A 23,553-nucleotide genomic window follows, 5' to 3' on the forward strand; every position below is an offset into this window, starting at 1 on the left:
TGTCCTCCTGAATAGCTCTGCTCCAAACCAAGACTTTCTGCTCTGATTTCACCTTGAAGCCTTCATTTGGAGACAGGTAAAATAAGACTCTTTAACAACTTTTTAAGACCCACAGAAAATATGTTTTAATATGTACAAGTAGATGATTCTTACTCTCATCCAACATCTAAACGTCCTTTTAGACCTAGTAACAGAGTATTGAGCAATTGATAGCAGACTTATGCAGTCATTAATGAAGTTAGACATAGATAGACAGACAGACAGATAGGCCGATAGACCGATAGATAGACCGATAGATAGATAGATAGATAGATAGATAGATAGATAGATAGATAGAGAGAGAGATTAAGAGTGAGTGAATTACCTGAGTTTGTGCATCTCTGAGCAGTGATCAGTAGCAGCATCTCTACTAATAGCACGACTGTCAAATAGTGAAAAGTTCATCTTCTTCAAGAACAGCGCAGTTGTTACCTCGCTTGTGACAAATGTCATGTAGCTTTAAATAGCTAAACTATTTTACAGATAAAATCATGAGAGCAGTGCAAACAGCATGTTTCTGTTGTGTGTGTGTGTGTGTGTGTGTGTGTGTGTGTGTGTGTGTGTGTGTGTGTATGTTTCCGTGTGTTTCCATATACTGCATGTGTGTGTTTGCTTGTTGTTTTGCTGTAAAATAACTGAAATCATTTGACAAAGTGATATGGACATGTAATGCAGTCAAGACCAGCCTGGAACTACTTTTGCATACATAACTGCACCCATTAGAATGTTCTTCAACCAATCTGGTATGTAATTACATTTATGGTAATAAATACTTTAAGGTACTAACATGCTTTAGGGGTAAATAAAGCCCCAGTGCACCACACCAGTGACAGCTTTTGTCCTTTTATTAATCAATAATTATAACTTGTCATAATGCAGCACTAACAGAACCTATCAAACCCAAACAGAAATGCATCGCAGCAATCTGAGCTTTCACAATGAACTGGGATCTACACAAATAAAGTGATGTAACTCAGAACTGACATCACATGATTACTCTGCCCTTAGTGTGTATGTACAGTGACAGCTGCTGCTGTAATAGCAGCTGGTTTTATTTCCTAAGGCATGTTACACCCACTTCTGGCAGCTCTATTATTAAACTCATATTATGAATATTCATAAACGAGCAGCTAATCCAGCCATGATGCAAACTACTGTCCCTTAAATTGCCAAAATGCAATTCTTTTTTTTTTTTTTTTTTTGTAAGCTTAACAGCATGAAACCGTTAGGGTCAGTATCTTTCATCAAAAAGGAAGTGGGTAAGAAATTGTGGACAACAAGAAAAAATGTTAGAACAATATTGTGGTTTTATCTGTGAAAATTGAACAAAAGTTGTAGCTGAATAAACAGTCTAGCGCATTTCACTCTAGGTTCAAATATAATGCGGATCTAAATGATCACAATCCATAAATGTTTGGGATTAAACAGCCTTATGTTAATCGCTGTGAGGCAAAAAGGAAGTTGTCTTAAGCTGAACATCGTTCCTCTTTAACACTGCAGTAGTTCCCTGATCACATTTTTCAGTTGACTCATTCCTCGAAAAAAATGCTGACATGCAATCAGAAATTTTGTCTTTTGTTATTACAGTTATTGGCAGTAATCATGGCAGATCATTAGGCCTAGAGGTCCGGTCCTTGACAATAATGTGTTTAGCTCCATCAGACCACTGCAGATATAGCAATGCAATGATGTTTAGAGGCCACAATCATTCCACAGGCTTTTCAAGCCTCATCATGTCACTGAAGTTCTACACACCTGAACTGAACCAGATTTAGGGTGGAAGTACAAAAATGCAGAAGGTCAATCTGTAGTTTTAGCAAAAGCCTTGGGGTTGTCAAAAGACAAAATATTACGCATTTTGAGTCACCTGGCGAACAAATAAACTTGGATATCTGGGTGCAGAGAAAGAGTATACATTACATTAAAGGTACAGTTCATCCAAAAATTTTAATTTTGTTATCTTTTGCTCAGCAACAAATTATTCCAAACCTTCTTTCTTCTGTTGAACATACTGATTTCCATAGTAATGAAGAAAATGCTATGGAGGTCAATGGGGACCAGATGTTGGTTACCTAGATTACTTAAAACATCATCTTTTGTGTTCAGCAGAAGAAAACTCATACAGATCTGGAACAACCAGAGAGTGAGTAAATCATAGAATTTTCAATTTCAGATGAACTGTCCCTTCTGAAGTCACAAAGTCCTTTGAAAATCGAAAAATCTCAAAACCAGCCAGGCTAAACATTCCCTGAGACTCATTCTGCCATGTTCAGTTTGACCCCATATGCCCTGGTCTGGCCACCTGCCCTGAGCTATTTTATTCTCTGACGTCCACTAAGTCAGTATTAAAGAACAGCGGCTCTCTAGCACACTAAGAAGAAGATTTCCAAGCGTGTTGATGCATAATATCTAGCCATGCCAAAACATGACCTCAACTCCAGCTGCATACAGAATGAAAACGGCCTTTTCTGCACCACATTCTCTGCAGATTTAACACCTGCATAGATCTTCACACTCACATTAGCAGCAGAGGTGGTGGCACATCTACAAAAACTTCACAACTTGAAGCACACCTTGGTTGTGCTATCTTAAAAAAAAAAAAAAAAAAAAAAAAACACTTTTCTGATAAATGCCACTTTCACATCTCAGTATGCACACTAAAAAAATGCACAGACTCAATTTGCATGTGATGACGAGCAACAGCATATTCTGCTGCATTACACAAACATTTTTTCAAGTACATCAAAGTAGACTTGTGACCAAATTGATTGAATCGATTAAGCCTAAAGATGCCCTTTGGTGCTACATTGGCGTATGACTGTTGCGTTTCACCTCCTAGAGGCAGGCGTGATGCGGCCCTCCACTTACTCACCTTAGAAAATTAATAAATAATGAACACACAAATCAAATGACCACCAATGGACCCTTTTCACAATTACTGTCAATCCATCATGCAGCGACAGCAATGTTAACCAGTTTTCTGTTATTTAATGCAAAGGTAATAAAACACAAAATATAGGGATATAAATGTACACTTACAAAATGATGAGTAAAAAAGTAAAAAAAAAAAAACTTTATTAACAATGTTAATTACATTCACAGCCTGTGAAAATGGTCCATATATTTTAACAAGCATTTTGCATACGCAAATGGTCAGAAGAACACCCTGCAGATTTCGCCAGTAGAAATAAATGACCTATGGTCTTTGTTTGTTGGTGGCTTCATTTGTTCTAAATGATCTGCTGAATCATAAAACCCACTCAGACTGCCACAGAGGAACAAATGACTTCCTAAAGCATCATTATCAGAAACTCATAAGGGTGTGGGCTGATGAACGGCCTGCCTGAACTTCCAACAATCCCACTGACCTCCAGCCAATGAGACATTCCCCTCTTTTCTGTCTTTAAGTCATTTTCAGTCCATAAAGAAGTACGACTACAGACATAGACTAAGCCTAGTTCTAGACTAAAGGGATTTTTGATGTCAACCACCCCTGACAGATAGGTTTAATCCATGTTTAGTCTTAATCTGCACTGAAGAAGCAAACTTGCATGGATTTAAAAGACAATCTGAAAGTTTACAATGCTCTGATTAACTGAAGTTGATTGCTCTGATCATAAGGTTTCCGTTTCTGTAAACCTTCATTTTAAAATGTAATGTAAAACAAAACAATTAAACGTATGTAAGGAACATATTATATATGTAAATTCATTGAATCTTTTTTATTATTATTATTACTAAAGGGCAATATTTGCATATACTTGAACTCATTGTCAGGGGCATTTTTCTTAAAGCATACTTTTTTACCGTCACCAACTACTTTTTATTAGTTTCACATTCAGCACTCAGTTAACAACTACATAGATCTACAGATAGAAGTGTGAAACCAATATTTTCAGACCTATATTTTATATATCTGGGTCATTTTTCCCCAAAAGGATGTGCAGATTTATTAGACAGACATACAGAAAAAAATGCTCTCATGAGTGTATTTAACAGGCAAGCATGACAAAATATATAATATCTAAAAGGTTAGGACACAAGAAATAAATTACATCAAGATTTCCAAATAACTAACGTTACATTACTTGCTGTTCGACAATAGAACATACAGAAACACAACTAACAGTTGATATATATATATACATATTTCACCCCAACTACACGTCATAACTCACACATTACAAGCTCCGAAGCGTTCTCTCGCGTCTGCAGTTCAGACAGCCTCGTTTATTTTAATATGAGCGTTCTAATTTTGCGCAGTCGCGTGCGGGCCCACCTCACCCACAACGTAAAAGTTCAAACAACTCAAAGAAAGTCAACCCTAAAATACCTTTCCATTCGGTCTTTCGCATACTAAAACAAACATATTTCAGAACAAAACTACGCGAACGGCGACTAACTTTAACTGACTAACTACAAAGACAGCGGTTGAAAAAAGACAACACCCAGAATGAAAGTAACGTTAAGTCAAAGCTGCACAACTTACTAGAGTTTTCCAGGACAAAACAATCCACTTCAACTATTCATTCATGCATTTTATGTTGTGGTTTCCAGTTCTGGTGTGGCTGAGAGGATGAAGGAAACCCGTTGGGCCGTTTTCGGTGGTTAATATGTGGCGGTTTTGGAGTAGTTGAGGGAGTTTGCGGAGGAATCCTGCTCGCGGTGAGTGCTTGTCGCTGGCGCAGCTCGTGCTGGAAGTTCCTGTTGCGCTCTACAGGGAGATTCAACAGGAAACTCCAGCGCCGCAGTACAGCGCACTTCCAGCAGGGGGCGTTCAGGAACACAGTCCTTCAGGAAAAATCCGCACTAAACAGCCGTGAGTGCAGAAGAGGGATTTAGAAATGTGAAATGCATACTAGCCACTCGATCTGTCCTAAATAGTACTGAAAATGACTCATTTCACATAGAGTTTAGGATGCATAGTATGCACATTGGGACGCAGGTATAGTTTCCATCGTGTAGAATATAGTGCGAAATGTAAATATGTAAATATCCAAACTTTATGTATGCTACAGCTTGTAAATATTTTTTGCTTTTATATTTCCTTACCTCATCCTATGTTCCACCTTTGTGTATTTCATATATATATATATATATATATATATATATATATATATTTTTTTTTTTTTTTTTTATAAATAAAAAACAAGTATGAGGCAGCATTGGTTCTCTAAGTAATGGTAATTTAATGTAAAATATGCAATCCATTCAGCACAATAAAAAAGGCCTTAAGCAACTACAAATAATACAAATATAGGCTTGAACTACATACAAATGTAGCATAGAATTTTCAGTTCGTTTATATTATGTACAAGATTTAAACTTGAAATCTAAGGTTTTCTTTTCACTGTTGCATGTAATATACATAATAGAAATTGCTTTAGTCTTGTGCGCTTCACATATCCACTGCATGTAAAGGCCGCTTACATTTACATCTGACATATTGAGCCATAACACAGGCCAACAACGATGAAATACAAACAGTCAGATTGTCCACAAAACATTACGTTAAGTATCTTGATGCATTAACTGTGCTGTAGACAGAGTAGACAATTTTAACACAAGTTTCACTGTTTATAGACACAAAGTGCTACTTCTGTACTATTGTAGTGCTATTGTGATTTTGTCTCTCTCATGTGCTATGATGTCAGATATCCTGGTAGAGACGAACAAGAACAGTACAGTAGCCGTCATGCAGCAGTACAATAAATAATCTGTCTTGTGTTCGGTGCTCTGGATTGAATCCATGTTCAATCTGTTAACACTGCTCAAATCCAGCCATTAGCGACAATGCCAGGGACTCCACTGTGAAAGAAAACAGGGACATATGGTGAGTAAAACTAAATATTTCTGACTTCACTCATTAATAACTGAAAAAAGAATAATTTTAAAGATGTTACAGTGTCATTTGTTTTTGCAGTGGGACATTTGTTTTTTATTTTTTATCCTCAATGGTGATTTTTACTGTATTTTAATAACTAGTAATGAACTCTGAAAACAGTAAAAAAAAAAAAAAAAAAAAACCGGTACTTTACAGTTAATACAACAAATAGCACCAATAGTTTACTGTATTTCCATAATGTACTGCTCTTGTTTGCAGTTAAATACAGACGACATCTGAACAGGGATAGTGAGATTCACAGTTTCTTGCAAATGCACAGCACTGTATGACTTACAATGAGGAAATGAGCCTCTGCACACGGCCTTGTTTAAAATAGTCACCAGAAACATGTGACAGTTTTTAAAGTCCGACTCCATTTTGTCAATCGACTCGATTCTGAGGGGAGAAAATGGTAATTTTACGAATGGTAAAATCCGAAAAAGTGAATGAAGTGGAAGCTGCAAGATGAGGACAAGTAGCTAGACTGAAACATCTAAAGAGATTCCAAACATGATGTAAGAGTTTTGAACTTACTTCCAGGCCCCAAAACCAGCCTGCCATCTGTCTGAGAAGATGAGAACTAAATTTAGCACTTTCATGATGGCCTCCTTGACAAAACTGACCTGCAAAGACACAGTAACCTGAATTGATGCATCGAAAATAACACAGACATCTATAACAGTTTAAAAGTAAAAACTAGGCCAACCATCATGGGGAAGACAGCTTACGGAATAAATAAAGACTGCAATTTTTGCCTTGTATATATCCCTCTTACTTTTTCTCGGAGCAGACATCTGTCATGAATGGTGGACAGATATCGGTAGTGGATTTTGATGAGCTGGTCCAGATCCTTCGCCTCTTGTACTTGGTGTTGAAATTCTAGACCTGTACTATGGAGGATCTGCGAATGAAATGTAGCAAGGTGTATGTCTACAAGCTAAGAAAGTCTGAACTCAAATAAACAAATACATATTTGATGTACATCAGACCTACCCTTGTCATAATGTAGTTATGGAGGCTGTTGACAAAGTGCATGAGTTTGACCCTCAGGAGAAACATCCTATGAATCTGCTGGTTTACGGGCTCTTTGGCTGTGCCTTCCTCAGAGTGGCCTCCCTCTTGCCTCTTAGCGGCGACTGTCAAATCTGTGGGAAGACTCTATATAAGATCTCATCTGAAATAGTGAATTGAAACCAACCTGATTTGAAAGTACTAAACTAAAATGAGATACAATGGAACTATGAAGTTACATAAATACGAAGTACATCAATATCTTACTGCCATTTAATAGCATATCCTTTTTGTAATAATATCCACTAACTTTATGACAACTACACTGAAGTGATGAAAACTTCAGAAGAGAAATCATAACTCACCACTGAATCGTAATGTGTCCAGGCTATATTTGGCCCATTTGATCTGAAGCAGCAGTAGGAAGACCTGATTGTAGATTTTCTGACACTCTGAACTAATAACAATATCAACAGGCCATGGAACCTAGTAAGAGAAAATAAAAAGGCATTCATATAACATGCATGATATAAAAATATCATGTCATGTTACAATCTTCAAACCATAAAAAGCAAAAAAAATGTTACGTAACCTTATAACTCAGCGTGAGACCATCAAGGTTATTCACTGGCTGTTTTTTTCTTGCAGGGTCAATAGTTTCAAGAAATATAGACAACCTGGAATCATTAGAAAAATGTGTAAACAACCACAGGATATGGAGTGGTATCAGGCAGGGTTGATTGGTAAACCACAGGATCTCTAGAGATTATGTGCAGTACCGGCTGCTGTCCTCTGGGTGGCGCTGTCCAACAGACTCTTGAAGCTGCACATTGAGGAACGCCAGCTGCTGCCAGCTCTCCTTCTCCAGGACTTTGTCAAAGATGGCTGTGTAGAAATCATACATAGTATCCCCAGCCTCCAACAGGAAGTAGTTTCTCATGGCCTGCAAGTACCCAAGAAGCCTAAGATAAAAAGAAATGAGAGGGTTAAGGATAAATGCGCTACAAAGCAACACTGCACAAAAGATTCAATCTAACCTGTAGTCTTTTTTCAGGGTTCTCATGAGGTTTCCACAGCATTCGATGTATCTCCTCTCAATATGTGGATACAAACAGGAGCGGAGCGTGAGCTCAAACGTCTGACAGGTCACAGACTCAGAGGAGCGGTCCAAAATCACATCGCTGCCAGAGAATTTCTCATGGAAGTCATTCTGCTCTAAATAAAGCCTGCAAGAGATAACACACATTACCTCAATGGAAAACAAGCTAATGAAATTGTGACCGACCAAACACAGGTTAGTGCCTTTATATCACTGAAATCTTTGAAAACACAAATCTATTTTTAACATCTTTCTGTGGACTTCAGTGACATCAAATCAGTTATTCTGTATTCTGCTGTTACCTTGCAAAATTAATGGCTAGCAGGGGGTCATGGATGTCGTCCAGCTCCAGATGACGTGCTACAATGGACTGCATCTTGATCAGACTCTTTTTAGTGGCCTGTTGCTCGGTTACCATGTTGGTGGGTGAGTCTTCTCCATGCCGAAGACGTGTCTGCACTGATTCCAAAAAGAGCGTGTACAGACTCTTTCTTTCGGCATCTGCAGAGAGACAATTCACCGTCAGAAATGTTAAGACATAGTAGGCAATAGGAAACATTCTGAAAATGAAGTAAACGTACTAAAACACAAAACAAAAGGTTATCATTAATGAAAATGTTACTAATATAAAAACATGAGCATGCAACAAAAAATTTAACTGAAACTGGAAAACAATATGGATGAAGTTATAATAGAATTGCAGAGAAGTAACACTGTAAAGACATTACAAATTAAATTAGCATCTCATTTAACTCAATGGTTCTTAACTTTTTTGACTCCAAGGCCCCTTTTGTCTAAAAACAAAATTAGAAGAACAGGCAAGTAGGGCTGGGTGATAATCGCTACAAAATACATCAATGACAATGTTTCATATCATTCGTATCAATAATTATTGACATTTTTATAACCTTTTTAATCATGCAGGACTACCAGCACGTAAGCCATGACATTCCTTGTATCTGCTTTAATGACGGCTGCTTGTTTTCATTTTTTTTAAGGAATTAGAATTACTGAGTATCAATATAAAATTAATGGGAAAAAATAATAATACATCACAAAAACATAAAATTTTCTCAGGAATTTCTACTCAAAATATTTAAGAGCTTAATATTAAAAATGTATATTTATTATAGAAATGCACGACTTTTTAAATATTGTATAAATTTCCATGATGATACAGTTCTAGAAATATGATGTTTCAAATTTCACCTTGGGAACTCATGACATGACAAGAAGAAAAATAAAATTATATATATATATATATATAATCTACAAAGGCCTTGAATAAAATGCAAAATATAAATGAATATATTTCTAAGTCTGTGCCATGAACACAGACTGGTGACTAGCTGTTCTCTGACGCACCCTCCGGCTGACGCTCGATCTACGTGGATGAAGTTCATGATGCTGAATCATATGTGTCCATGGATGCCAAGTTACTGCTAATTGTAGCAGCACTGGTACAGTTATAGCACATGTCCTTGTCAGTAACTGCTAAAGCGCTGTATGGTTATTTTTGACAACTTTGTATTATTTTGCATGTGTCATCATAGGGGAAGAGGGAACAAATGTCTTATGTTATACAGGACAAGAACTGAAACTAATACTGAAAAAAAAAAGGTCATCCTCTCTGACACTGACCTCTGGAGGATCCATCAGGCTGCTCGGTCTCCTTGCAGTCCAGGTTCTTCAGCAGCTGCATGGATTTGCCAGCCATGATGATCTGCTTGAGCACAGGCTTGAGGAAGGACACCATGGTGTGCTGTCTGCTGCTGGACGCCTGCTCTCCACCAGAGCTTCCACTGGCAGCGTCGCTGAGCCTCTCCTCGCTCTCCACCGTCTCAGACACACTGTACAGCGTGTACGTGGCGTACCAGAAGTCCCTGTGGTTTACTGGTACATCTTTGTTCCTAGTAAACATGTCCATATATTTATTCATTTGATAAGCAGGTGTGTATTTAGCAGGATAAGGCGGATGCAGATGGTGGTTAGTGCAAATTAGACCCCAAAAGAGTGAAAAGCACCCTGACACGACACTGAGGGGTCTTGCATCACCCTAAAAAGTGGTTGATTTTGTGATAATGACCAGCTGACTGTATGGAATTCCTAACTGTTTAAATGTTTGGGGTCGGTAAGATTTTTTAATGTTTTTGAAAGAATCATTTTATTCTTATCATGCCTGCCCACAGAAAAAATAGCAATTTTAATAAGTAATCTATTTTAATATATTTAAAAATGTCATTTATTCCTGTGATGGCAAATCTGAATTTTCAGCAGCCATTATTCTAGTCTTCAGTGTCACACGATCCTTTGGAAATCATTCTAATATGCTATATAATATATAGTTGGTGATCAAGAAACATTTCTTTAATCTTATCAATGTTGAAAACAGTTCTTCCTGGAAACCTTTTTTTTTTTTTACTTAATTCTTTGAATTCAAAGTTAACAAAACAGCATTTGTCTTTGCTGGATATAAGTATTAGTATCTTTACGGAAATAAAAATCGTACTCCTTATAATTTTTTTTTTTTTAAAAGTGACCCTAAACTTCTGAATGGCAGTGTTCATACACATAAAAAAAAAAAAATACAAAAATGCTGTTGTACCTTTGAATTATGAACTCTTTAGCGGGGTCAAATAAGTGACCGTGAACAATCCATTCATCTACAATCTCAAGGTATGGCCTGACTGTTTCTACCCAGAGAGAGAAAAGGAGCGCCACCTGATAGGAAGGAGAAAAAATGGCATCAGAGATACATTGGTAAATGTACAAATGTATGCATCTAATGCTCAACATTTAAAACAGACACACTTACAGACTGCTCGGAGGCCTCACCCACGCTGTCATACTCTATTATGGCCTTGTAGAGTGTGTTGAGTAAATGTGAGGCTCTTAACACATTGGGCGTTCCGGGCGGCACATCAGCCACTCCTGTGCAGAAAACCCTGTGCAGCATGGTGATCTGAGCCAGATGAGGACTCAACCGTTCCAGCACAGATGACAGAGTCACTGTCTCATCTATGAAGAATCACCACAGAATCAATACTATAACAACACAAAAATAACTGAAAACAAATGGTGTAGGATTAACTTTAAACCAACCTTCACTAAGAAAGTCGAAAGACTGAAATAGTATTTTCTAGTAAAACATACTAATATACTTTAATTTCATATAAAACGTACATATTTATTTACAACTTCGAAATATATATTTTTCAGAGCGCAGACACAAAGAAAATCTGACCTTTGGCAATAATGTCTTTCTCAATAGTATTGAGCTCTTCTTTAAAGCTGGTGAAGTATTTATACAGGGCCCACACGAACGCTTGGTAGGTCCTAAAGGGAGGATCAGAGCTTTTCTTGGAGGATGAGGAGGAGGAAGAGTTAAGTCCTGGAGGACAAGGCTCTGCACTGTGGCCGGTCACTTCATCAATAAACTTTTGCAGTCGGGAAACAGCCTGCCCATAGGCTGCTATGTGCTCCAGTACAGAGTGAAGACAGTTCTGTACAACAACACATACGTAGATCAAAAAAAGCTATTTGAACCAATCATTAAGACCTCTCTTGCACAATTTCATAAGTATTCATAATAACAACATAATTTAAACAGTCTCTCATTAATTATCGTAATAGGATAACAAATCAATAGATCAAGCCCTTTCTTTCGCAACATGCTGCACAACTCCTTGTTCAAGCTCTTGTTCTGTCCAGGCTGGACTATTGCAATGCCCTCTTGGCAGGTCTTCCAGCCAGTTCTATCAAACCTTTACAATTAATCCAGAATGCGGCAGCAAGATTAATTTTTAATGAGCCAAAAAAAAATACACATCACACCTCTGTTTATCAATTTGCACTGGCTTCCAATAGCTGCTCGCATAAAATTCAAGGCATTGATGTTTGCCTACAAAACTACCACTGGCTCTGCACCCATTTACCTAAATTTGTTACTTCAGACTTATGTGCCCTCTAGAAACTTGTGTTCTGCAAGTGAACGTTGCTTTATTGTGCCATCCCAAAGAAGCACAAAGTCACTTTTACGGACTTTTAGTATGGAGTCCTTAGCCATCTTCAAGAATCGGCTGAAAACACATCTCTTCCATCTTTATTTGACCCTCTAACTTTAACACTCACTATTCTAATTCTATTCTTTAAAAAAATCTATTTTATCTATCAATCTTTTTATATTCTAGTTTCATTTGTTATGCAATTGTGTGTAAATATATATATATATATATATATATATATAATGTATATGTATGTTTGTATATATATGTGTATGTATGTTTGTGTGTGTGTGTGTGTGTGTGTAAAGACCTCTAACACTAGCTTGCTCTATTCTTTTTCTATTCTATCTGTTTTCTTTTTATTTATTATATTATTTAAAAGCCCATGCTACGTGTACTGCGTTAACCTAACTGAGACTTGTTATAGCACTTATATTGCATTGCTCTTTTTGATTGCTTCCACTGTCCTCATTTGTAAGTCGCTTTGGATAAAAGCGTCTGCTAAATGAATAAATGTAAATGTAATGTAACAGCTTATTCAAAAAAACTAAAAGCATCTAAATGTGCCTTAGTCAATAATATAACTTAAAAAAAATATTTCAATAAAAATTATATATTGTAAAATAAAATAAAAACATATTCATAAAATGTGTCATTTGGCTTTTTTGTAGTGTAATATTTGTATTAATGAATGCCTGTGTTCGAGTTTATCCCAATAAATACAGAAATGAAAAACTGTCTCCACTCACATTAGTTAGATGTGTGACCACCACATCATTCCTCACAGTCACCTTGCCATCATTGTACTGGAAAATGAAAAGTTTCTTTACACCGGAGAAGAGCCTGAGGAGAGGCAGAAATAAACATGTGAGCATGTGTTTTCTTCTGCGTAAGTAAACAAACGTGTGTTAGCAACCAGTGCAGATCTGATCTTGAGAAGACAAAACTCCATCCCAGAACTGCTCTTTCCCTGCAGGTTTCAACAGGTGTGAAGCATTCTGATCTCTATCCACATATGTCATTTTCACAAATTTAGCATATGCATTTTCCTGCATGTCTGTCCAGTATATATGTACATGTATATATATGGATTATTGTTGTTGGCATCAATAATAATTGCCAATAAATGAGCACCAAATGAGAATATTAGACTTTATTAGACTAGAATATTGATTTTTAAAGGTTATGTGAAGACTGAATTAATTGTTGCTAAAAAAAACTAAAAAATTATTCTTATGCTCCTTGAAATTTTTATAATGTTAAATAAATACACTATTGGTGAGCATAAAAGACTATAAACAATAAGAAACTTCCAAACTCCTGAATGGTATATATACAGTATATAATCATACCAAAGAGTTTCCCGAATCACTTGTGTCTCTGTAACAAAAGACTTCTCCTCAGGCAGGTAAAGAGGCCCAGTGTTATACAGGTGCTGATCCCTGGAGAGAAAGAGAGCGATATGCACAATGACAACATTCTACTCTCAAATAAACAGTATTTGCTTCTAAAATCATATTAAATCATGACAGAAGGTTCTAATTAATGCCCTTGTGAAGTAAGCGAAAAAGACATTAGAAGCAAAAATGTCTTACCAGACATTGTAGAGATTGGAGTGCAGGTGGAGGCTGTGTGGAAAGCGGGGAGAGTTGGGAACCCAATACGAAGTGACAATATGCTGCTCCAACCAAGCCCTGGAGTCTGGATCACCCACTACACACACAAGACTCGGTAAGAACTAGGAGCCCTGAAAACCACCTTCATTAACTGAGGGTTACTATGAGAAAATGTGCTGATACTGTCCCATACCGGTCCAGGTGACTTGGACAGTCTTGTCATTCTGCTCGTGGTCCTCCTGAGGTGTTCTGTCCACCTGTATACCAGAATCCTCTCTGCTCAGGGGCTGCTGGCTATCTTCGTCTTCACTTTCATCCTCAGACCATTCCTGCCAAGAGATTAAATGATCTGTGCTGCTCTGTTATGAATAATATCTATAGTCAATATAGTACAGAACAGTTTTTAAATGTTTCATAAGACATGCAGGTGAATATTGCTGTTAAGTACTACGTATTGTTATATTGCTGTAAATAAGTTATAATTAGTAAATACAATTATTCTTTGTCAGAAGAATTTTTGAAGTTATTAGAGTTATCTAAAATACATTTATTTGCTTTAAATAAAAAGAGTTGCCTAGTTTGTTTAGTTGAAATTTACATATAACAATAACTAATACTAAACTAAATCTAATAAACAGAAAAAAAAAAAAGATATAGACATGTTTTTAAAAAAAACAACGAGCAAAAATAACAACCAAAATTAAATTAAACATGTTATCAAAAACTGAGAGTATTTTACTTCAAATAAACATATAAAAATGTGTATGCTTTAAATATTTTAAATCTACTTCAAAAGGCAAAACCATGGCTCATCTGATAGAAAAATAAATAGCAAGTACAAATATTTAGATTAATAAGCTGAAATGTAACTACTAATCATTTATATGCCATATCGCCCAGACTTTTAGTATATGATGCTAGACCAGATCTGATATAATAGTGTAATATTGATCACTCACTGGAGTGTCTGGAAAGGGTCCAGTATCAAGATCTTCTCCTTCCATAAGGTACTTGGCCCAGTCAAACTTGTCTTCTTTCTCTGCAGAAATAAACATTAGTAGAAGTAGTATTGTCCAAGAGTATGCATGTGCTGACACTAAAGAAAAGCCGAACCAGTTTCTTTCAGTCTAGGTCTTTCACAGTAGTTTGTGTTGGACGGGGAGTCGGACAGATGGAGCAATAAAGCCAGCACACTATAGTGGACATCAGTCTGAAAACAGACAGAGTAATAAAGACATTCAGCAAATGTAGGGATCTAAGAATCATGAGAATGATGTCAGAGTTATCCTACCTTGGTTCCCTCAGTATTAGGAAGAGGAGAACTGAGAAATTCTTCAGTTAGCCTTAACCAACTCTCTGCTTTACTTAAGTCCGAGTGGATCATGAGTTTCTCATGAATCCTGGGAAAAAGAGAAACCGGAAAAATTAATATCATAATATCAAAACATCAGCATATCACAAAAGAGTGCCCAGAATTGTTTAAAGCTTCAGACTAACCCATTAATGGAGCGCTGTACATTATGTGTGTTGGCATCAAGGAAACGATGAAACCTATCCAGAGGAGAAAAATATGATGAGAGCTTTCTTTTGTTTTTATGTGCAAAAAAAAAAAAAGAAGAAGAAATATTAATTGCAAAAGGGAAAAAAAAACAAGCTGGGGCTCCACACTCATTTACACTTCTTTTTCCTCCACTTCTTCTTCAGGGTCCTTTTCACAAATACATTCAAAGCCACGATTAAAGTAATAAGTAAATGGCTGAATAAATTCACTTGAAAAATACTAACTTGAAATTGGACCAGGCAAATTTTAGAGCCATTTGGAAGTTCTGATCTTCCTCATCCTGAATGGAAGTATAATGTGAGATGAGTCTCTTGGTCTCGAGCTCCAGCTCCTTCTCAAACCTGCTCCAGTGAGCCATTCTGATGATTGAAGCTTCAACTGAAACACAAGCAAAACAATGATAGATAGATAGATAGATAGATAGATAGATAGATAGATAGATAGATAGATAGATAGATAGATAGATAGATAGATGTCTATGAGCACAAACCTGTTTTTGTGATAGTGATGCTGACAGTAGCGAGTCGTTGTCAACAGCTGCGGCTAGCAAAACAAGAAACCATGACAAAGGTGTTCGCTACATGTCAGAGATTAGTCGAAAATATACGTGTATCTCTCGAATATAATCCGATTGCGAATGGCGAATTTAGGGCAATGTTTGAATGAGTTTATTTTATTAGAATTAATACATTTATTATCATTTCCCCTGTTGCTGCCTCCATCCCTCCAGATGCTACTTCTTTGGTGTCGCGTGAACAATAATAACGCCGGAGGGAGCTTCACTGCCACCTATCGAGTAGCCTTAAACATGACGCGACACTGCCAGACAAAAAAAAAAAAAAAAAAAAAACAAAACAAAAGTTCTGAAGAGAAAAACTAAAAAGAAAAAAATAAATTATATATAGATAGATAGATAGATAGATAGATAGATAGATAGATAGATAGATAGATAGATAGATAGATAGATGTCTATGAGCACAAACCTGTTTTTGTGATAGTGATGCTGACAGTATTTTATTAGAATTAATACATTTATTATCATTTCCCCTGTTGCTGCCTCCATCCCTATATATAATATATATATATATCCATATATATATATAATATATATATATAATCCGGTTACACACAGTACAGACCAAAAGTTTGGAAACATTACTATTTTTAATGTTTTTGAAAGAAGTTTCTTCTGCTCATCAAGCCTGCATTTATTTGATCAAAAATACAGAAAAAAACAGTAATATTGTGAAATATTATTACAACTTAAAATAATAGTTTTCTATTTGAATATACTTTTAAAAAATAATTTATTCATGTGATGCAAAGCTGAATTTTCAGCATCATTACTCCAGCCTTCAGTGTCACATGTAACATCCAGTCTATCACATGATCATTTAGAAATCATTCTAATATTCTGATTTATTATGAGTGTTGGAAACAGTTCTGCTGTCTAATATATTTGATGAATAAAAGGTTAAAAAGAACTGCATTTATTAAAAAAAAAAAAAATTCTTGTAATATATATTCTAATAATATATTTTCTTTACTATCACTTTTTATCAATTTAACACATCCTTGCTGAATAAAAGTATTGATTTTATTTAAAAAAAAGAAAGAAAAAAAAAATACTGACCCCAAATTACTGACCAGTAGTGTATATTTTTATTACAAAATATTTATATTTTAAAAACATAGCTTCTTTTTTTTTTTTTTTTTTACTTTTTATTCATCAAAGTATCCTAAAAAAGTATCACATGTGCTGAAAAAATATTAAGCAGCAGAACTGTTTCCAACTTTGATAATGAATCATCATATTAGAATAATTTCTAAAGGATCATGTGATAATGACCCTAAAAATTCAGCTTTGCATCACAGAAATAAATGATAATTTAAAGCATAATAAATTTAAAAACAATTATTTTAAATTGTAATAATATATCACAATATTAAATTTTTTTCTGTATTTTTGATCAAATAAATGCAGGCTTGATGAGCAGAAGAAACTTCTTTCAAAAACATTAAAAATAGTAATGTTTCCAAACTTTTGGTCTGTAATGTATATATAAATATATATATATATATATATATATATATATATATATATATATATATATATATATATCAATATATATATATATATATATATAAATTAATTATTTTATTGTTGTTAATGTACATACAAGACATGGAACAACCAACAATGTAAGACACTTGCATTGAGACAAACACAGAGTTTACATTCAAAAAGAAGAAAAATAAACAAAAATTAATAATAATAAACACACGAAGCATGTATGAAAACAAAGTTGTAGTCGATATAGACATTATAAAGAGAAAAAATACTAAAGTAATAAATATTTTGACAAAGAGAAGCACAACTTTTCAGATTTTCTATTATGTTTTTTGAACCATTTAAAGCTCTGAAACATTTTAGCAAACTCACATGAAAATATATTGAAGGACGGTTTACATTTCTTCCATTTACAAGTATGGATATGATATTTACCCATCAACAAAACTAAATTTACAACATCAGAGAAGGATGAATTTAAATCACACTTAAAAAAGAGGACATGTTGTTGAGTTATAGAAGGAATTGTCTCAATTTTTACTGACAACCAGCTATGTATCCAACCAAGATTTAGAAGAAGCCTTACAGTAAAAAAAAAGTGTTTCAGGAAAAGAAGAACAGAAACCACAAGTATCCACCTCGAAATGAAATGGTTTTTGTATAAAGTCACTAACTGGGTAAATCCTAAACATCATTTTGTAATGAGTCTCCTTGACCTTTGGAGCAACTGGGTATGCCATATAACAGATAAAAGCTTTGTCCTTTCAACATATCCCAGAAAGTGACACTGATAATCATAAGTGATAACATGTTTAAGTTCTTTGTAAATAAGTTTGTTAATACACTTACTGTCTAAAAGGTCAACATTACATATTTTCAATAAGGGAAGAGAAACTACAGTCAAGATACAAGATCAGATGTTTCATTTATACGAGTCCATGTGGAATATGTGGCAGTTTTGGATTATTCTTAACAATCCAGTGGGTATAGCATTGCATACCTTATTATAATACCTTACATTGTTTAGCTTGCCCAAACAATGGTTTGGTGTTTCTGTATGTTAACTTTCCCTTTTAATAATATCAAAATATGGCACATTTATATCGCACAGTGATGTTAATTATATATTATAAGGAATTATATATTATAAGTTAATTATAATTTTGCTAGTTGAGGTTGGTGTAATTTCCCCCCCGCCCTTCAGCCTATATGAGTGACTTCCTAACTATCCAATCACAATCCACTTATGAGCAACTCCCACTAGCCAATCCTGGCACAGGAGGCGGGGCTTTCTGCATCACGGCTGAGAAAAGATTCCACCCTCCAAACTTTACTGCTGTAATCTAACAGTGTCCTTCGAGGCTGGCGCCTCAGTTCGCCGAGATCCGCGTCTCTCACTCAGCTGAGGCCATGAAGAGAAAGCTTCAGAAAAAATACATCATCTTGATTCTAGGATACTCAGTGGTGTTGCTTTTAATTCCCTACGTACTAGATTACCGGAGCAAATCGTCCCACATTAAAGATGGATATCAGCAACAAAAGTGTCCCGATCTGAAGAGCACCATCGCCCTGTGGAGCAGCACCAGGACGGGCAACTCAACGGAGGTGGAGGACTTCGGCAACAGGAGTCAGTCCAGGACGCACATATACCTCCACGCAACCTGGAGGACAGGCTCTTCTTTTTTAGGGGAACTATTTAATCAGCATCCCGATGTGTTTTATTTATACGAGCCCATGTGGAATATGTGGCAAGCGCTTTATCCCGGAGATGCGGGCAGTTTACAAGGAGCAGTGAGAGACATGATGAACTCTCTGTTTAGATGCGATTTCTCAGTGTTAAAACTCTACGCGGGCTCGTCCAACGTAACCACCTCTTTTATTTTCGGCTGGAAAACCAACAAGGTCATTTGCTCCGAGCCTCTCTGCAAAGCGTATAAAAAGCACGAAATCGGTTTGGTTCAAGGAGACGTGTGTAGCAAATGCCACCACAGAGATCTCAAAGAGCTGGAGAAAGAGTGCAAAAAGTACCCTGTGATGGTCATCAAAGACGTGCGGGTTTTAGATTTGGCGGTTCTGGTTCCCCTCATGCGAGACCCCGCCATCAACCTCCAGATAGTCCAGTTGTTTCGCGACCCCCGGGCCGTTCATAACTCTCGGCTTAAGTCTAAGCTGGCTCTGGTGAAGGAGAGCATACAGGTGCTGAGGAGCAAGAAGCAGAGCGACAAATACAAGCGCCTTCTGGTGCCTAGCAACAGAGTCCACCGTGCAGAGAACTACGTCTCGAGCGCGATGGAGCTAATATGCGATAACTGGCTCAACGACATGCTGCTCGTCATGAACGCTCCGCCGTGGGTGAAGCGAAACTACATGCAGCTGAAATACGAGGACCTGGTCCTCAGACCCGTGGACGAGCTCCAGAAACTCTATCGGTTCTCCAACCTTACCCTTTCTCCGGCCTTGGAGAAGTTTGTGATAAACATGACCCACGGACAGGGCTATTCCTCGGATAAACCTTTCCTCATATCATCCAGAGATGCCAAGGAGGCTATTTTCGCCTGGAGGGAAAGGCTGAACGTGGAGCAGGTGAACCAGGTCGAAGCCTACTGCAGCGAGGTCATGAGACAGCTGGGCTATCAGAAGAGGAACATGGACAACACCTAAAACCACCAAAACATTGCTTTATGGTATGTGTACCTATCTGAATCTCAACAGTTCAGTCCCCAATAGTCCCAGAACTTAGTGAAATAACAACGTAATTGGGCTCAATGATGACTAAGTATATCACACTTCACATTAGTGTTCATTTTGCAATATTATTAATAATTCTGGTCAAGCGTTTGGGGTCAGTAAGTTTATTATTATTATTGCCGTTTATTCAGAAAGGGCACAGTAAAGGCATTTATATTGTTAAAAAAAATTCTATTTACAACTTTTTTTATTCATCAAAGAATTCTGAAAAAAATATATCACACTTGTTACAATAGCAGTAACCAGCTCAACAGTTTTCATCATTGATAATAAAAATAAATGTGTCAGGAGCACCAAATCAGAATGATTTTTGAAGGATTATGTGACACTGAAGACTGTTGTCACATAGAAGTTATGATAATACTTAATATACAGTCGTTACTGTATTTTTTATCAAATAAATGTATCTTCAGTGAGCATAAGAGACTTCTTTAGTAAAAAATAATTCTAAAATTGCCACCCCCAAACTTTTGTACTGTATTATGGCACTCCCACTGTACACTTTTATAAGGTAACTGAATATGTACCAGTATATGCATCGCAGCATTCTTTGAAATCCATTTAAATACCATAGTATGTATTAAAGTACCATACTATTACATCTGATACCATCACTGTAAAATGTACTACATATAGTAATTTAATTGAAATACAGTTACATAAGTACAGAATTAAGGTGTTATTGTTTTGTAAAGCGGAATTTAAATCTAAAAGAAAAGGATTGGATTATATATACTCTATAGTATACTATACTTTTAGGGGGATTGCCCTTCATATATTGTAATTAATGATATTTACATGTTATATCTGTAACAGAGTCACTATGTCCTACTACTCTTCTTTATCACGTCAAACAGATGTGTGCAAAATGCAATGTTTTCTCCTGCTTTAGATAGCGCAGAGTTTAAATTTGTTCGATGGGTGAGTTTTGGTTTTACATTCAGCTAGTACGACTACACATTAATGCTTCTGCCCATTAGATGAGAAGAGTGTGAGTCCCAGATTGATTATGAAACTTGTGTAGTTGTAAAGATGTACATTGATTTTATCTGCAGTGTGCTGTTGTGCAGTAGCTATATGTGAATGTCATGCACATACACCGAGTGACTGACAGCTTTATAACAAAGGCTGAAGGTGTCAGTTCTGATCTGTATAATGATACATACAAATGTCTTCAGAGAACCAAGTTTGATTTTATAAATTTCGACGACCTCTTGGGAAGAGAAAACATGTTGTTTTATAAAGTTATAGATTCTCGTATAGCTAAAATATGTCAACATCATTGATTCACAGATACAAAATAGTATTTTTTTACCATTGGGAACCCTTTACAAGGTTATTAACATTAAATAATGCATTGTATATCATAAACAGCAGGTTTCTAGTTAGATTAATGTTAATTTATAAATATACTAGTTTAATGTTAATGTTTGAATATGTAGAAATTTTAACCAAGATATGTCAAGTCAGCACATCATATCATAAATATCCTCTCCACACTGTGACCTGTAAAAATATCAGACTGGGTTATGTGTCAAATCAATTAGCCATCATGCTCGAGTCCGATTTCATGGCGAGGCATGTAAACTCTGCTGTATAACACAGCGATGGATCATGATACAGGCTTCTTTGTCATCCCCATCAGCATCATGTGATGAGGGGGGCTGGTGTGACCTAACAGACCGACCACACGTGGTTGGAACAGGCTTAAATAGGGACTGCTTTGTTTTGATTAGGCCCTGGAGGGACCAGTGCTCCCTGAGCTGAGCCTGTCACCAGCTCAATCTGTGAGGGCTCTGCCATGACGACACTTAGACACGTTGGCACCAGACGCACACAGCGACTTTTAATTAATTACATAATCATAATATTTTAACATTAGTATTACTATTATTGTATTAATGTAATAATGTAATTAAAATATACTACTACTGATAATAATGCATTGTCTTACAGGGTAAAAATACCAAAAGAAACAAACTAATAATAATCAAAATAAATAATAATAATAATAATAAAAATCTAATATTAGATTATTATATTTAAATACATTTATAATAATTTAAATACCAGTAGTAAATAATATAGCGATTCATATCACAATAATAACTATTAAACTAATATTTGCTTCTAGTATGAGTAGGCCTATAGGAACACGCTGAATATCTGTGACAAATACTAGCGATGCAGAAATGACACACTGTGCTTTTATGAGTGAACTTTGTTGACATTCTATACAAAATCATTGTTTTCGGTAAACATCCCAATGTCTTCACGTCCATATTAATAAAAAAAAACTAAGTTATGTTTCCCTCTTTGCTGTAGAAGCCTGATGTGCTGGAGGAACAGGAGGACAGAGGGGGAACAGCCTGATATGAAACTACGACACACGGATGGAGCTGAGGAGCAATACCCCGAGAGCTCCCTCACATTGCCGCCACGGGGCGCAGAGTAGACGACAGAAGAGAAACACTCACAAGCCTATCGACCTCAACTGATACTGACAAGACTCCTGTAAGGAAAAGACTAATAATAACAAAGAGGGGAAACACATTCAGCAAGAGAGAATGAAACGGCCTGACAGACAGATTTCATCCGCAGTAATCCCTGCCCAATCCCCAGCAGCCCATAATCAGACACACAGGACCGGGTCCTTACGTGCAGTCGTGCTGTTACACATGCACCAGGCCCGGAGACAGACAGACAGACATCCCACTGAGTGTTCAATTCACTGGGAGGATTTCAGAATCAAAACATTTCTAGGCATTCATCAACTATGTATGAAAAGAGGATTATGCATTAAGGACATTCCAGTTTCTGTGGTACTGCCCAATAAAAACATGAATGCACAACTTGTCTGTGAAGCACAAAGTGCAATTGAGTGAACTGAAGATCTATAGAAATTTAAGGGTGGAGAAAGAATTTATAAAATTCAGATTTCTCTCCCCTAGGTCTTAACCCTGGTGTGAGATTTCCCAGTTCCCCCTGGACATCACCAGTTTGTTCTTTTCATACGAAGTCTGCACTGGGCTGTGCAGAATGTGTTCATTTGTGTATGAAGAGGATAGGATTGCAATTTGAATAGTTAAACAGGCAGAACGTCTCATCTAAATCTAAAACGCACAATCATTCTTTGAGGATACAGGTGTTTTTGTGCTTTTACTGCTCAACAGCATTCACACTATTATTGCGTTAACATTGTTTTGTCATTCTAAACAACATTTACTCTAAAGTTACGTGAACCGTCAGAATTAATTAATGAAAACATCTGTTATTTATAAATAAAACTTGAACATACATTTTTGTTGTAAACAATAGTTTTCTTGTTTTATTGTTCTTCTTATTTTATGACATAAATCAAATACCTTACATAGGTATTGCTACTGTAGCCCACTTTGATACATTGGCTATTTATTTTATAAACGTACAATAGATAAACTACAATCCATAACACAGTTTTTTCACATTATTTAACAGGCTGAGTGCATCTTAATAGGGATTTAAATGGGAAAACAGAGGG

The 23,553-nt window shown here is 36.2% G+C and overlaps 3 protein-coding genes across 5 annotated transcripts in view; 1 reads left to right on the top strand and 2 right to left on the bottom strand.

The window, feature by feature from the left end:
• The window catches only part of cyfip1 (cytoplasmic FMR1 interacting protein 1), a 36,628-nt gene extending 31,864 nt beyond the window's left edge, over nt 1-4,764 (bottom strand). The window contains exon 1 of the mRNA XM_059570885.1: nt 4,529-4,764. The gene's annotated coding sequence lies outside the window, so the exon portion shown is untranslated. The remainder of the gene's footprint in view (nt 1-4,528) is intronic.
• Nucleotides 4,765-5,431: 667 nt separating this feature from the next.
• Nucleotides 5,432-15,980, bottom strand: tubgcp5 (tubulin gamma complex component 5). 3 transcript variants are annotated; one of them, XM_059570887.1, is made up of 25 exons: nt 15,904-15,980; nt 15,705-15,757; nt 15,439-15,592; nt 15,151-15,204; nt 14,945-15,053; nt 14,767-14,863; nt 14,613-14,692; nt 13,847-13,982; nt 13,633-13,750; nt 13,390-13,479; nt 12,787-12,880; nt 11,278-11,536; nt 10,849-11,051; nt 10,639-10,754; nt 9,675-9,943; nt 8,336-8,534; nt 7,972-8,160; nt 7,714-7,896; nt 7,527-7,611; nt 7,300-7,420; nt 6,917-7,068; nt 6,699-6,824; nt 6,458-6,546; nt 6,219-6,319; nt 5,432-5,847 (listed from the first exon to the last, which is right to left on the bottom strand). In XM_059570887.1, the coding sequence occupies exons 3-25, from the start codon at nt 15,570-15,572 to the stop codon at nt 5,801-5,803; spliced, it is 3,051 nt and encodes a 1,016-aa protein (XP_059426870.1). In that variant the 5' UTR covers nt 15,573-15,592; nt 15,705-15,757; nt 15,904-15,980; the 3' UTR covers nt 5,432-5,800. The 3 variants fall into 3 exon arrangements, 2 of the variants coding, with proteins under 2 accessions (XP_059426870.1, XP_059426869.1); XM_059570886.1 differs by lacking the exon at nt 15,904-15,980 and having other exon boundaries at nt 15,705-15,879; XR_009438095.1 differs by lacking the exons at nt 5,432-5,847; nt 6,219-6,319; nt 15,904-15,980 and having other exon boundaries at nt 6,524-6,546; nt 6,913-7,068; nt 15,705-15,880.
• Nucleotides 15,981-18,634: 2,654 nt separating this feature from the next.
• On the top strand, nt 18,635-23,348 carry chst7 (carbohydrate (N-acetylglucosamine 6-O) sulfotransferase 7). The gene is made up of 2 exons (XM_059570888.1): nt 18,635-19,969; nt 22,359-23,348. The coding sequence occupies exon 1, from the start codon at nt 18,696-18,698 to the stop codon at nt 19,944-19,946; it is 1,251 nt and encodes a 416-aa protein (XP_059426871.1). The 5' UTR covers nt 18,635-18,695; the 3' UTR covers nt 19,947-19,969; nt 22,359-23,348.
• Nucleotides 23,349-23,553: the final 205 nt, after the last annotated feature.

The sequence above is a fragment of the Carassius carassius genome, chromosome 17, assembly GCF_963082965.1.
Source record: "Carassius carassius chromosome 17, fCarCar2.1, whole genome shotgun sequence".
Taxonomy (NCBI): domain Eukaryota; kingdom Metazoa; phylum Chordata; class Actinopteri; order Cypriniformes; family Cyprinidae; genus Carassius; species Carassius carassius.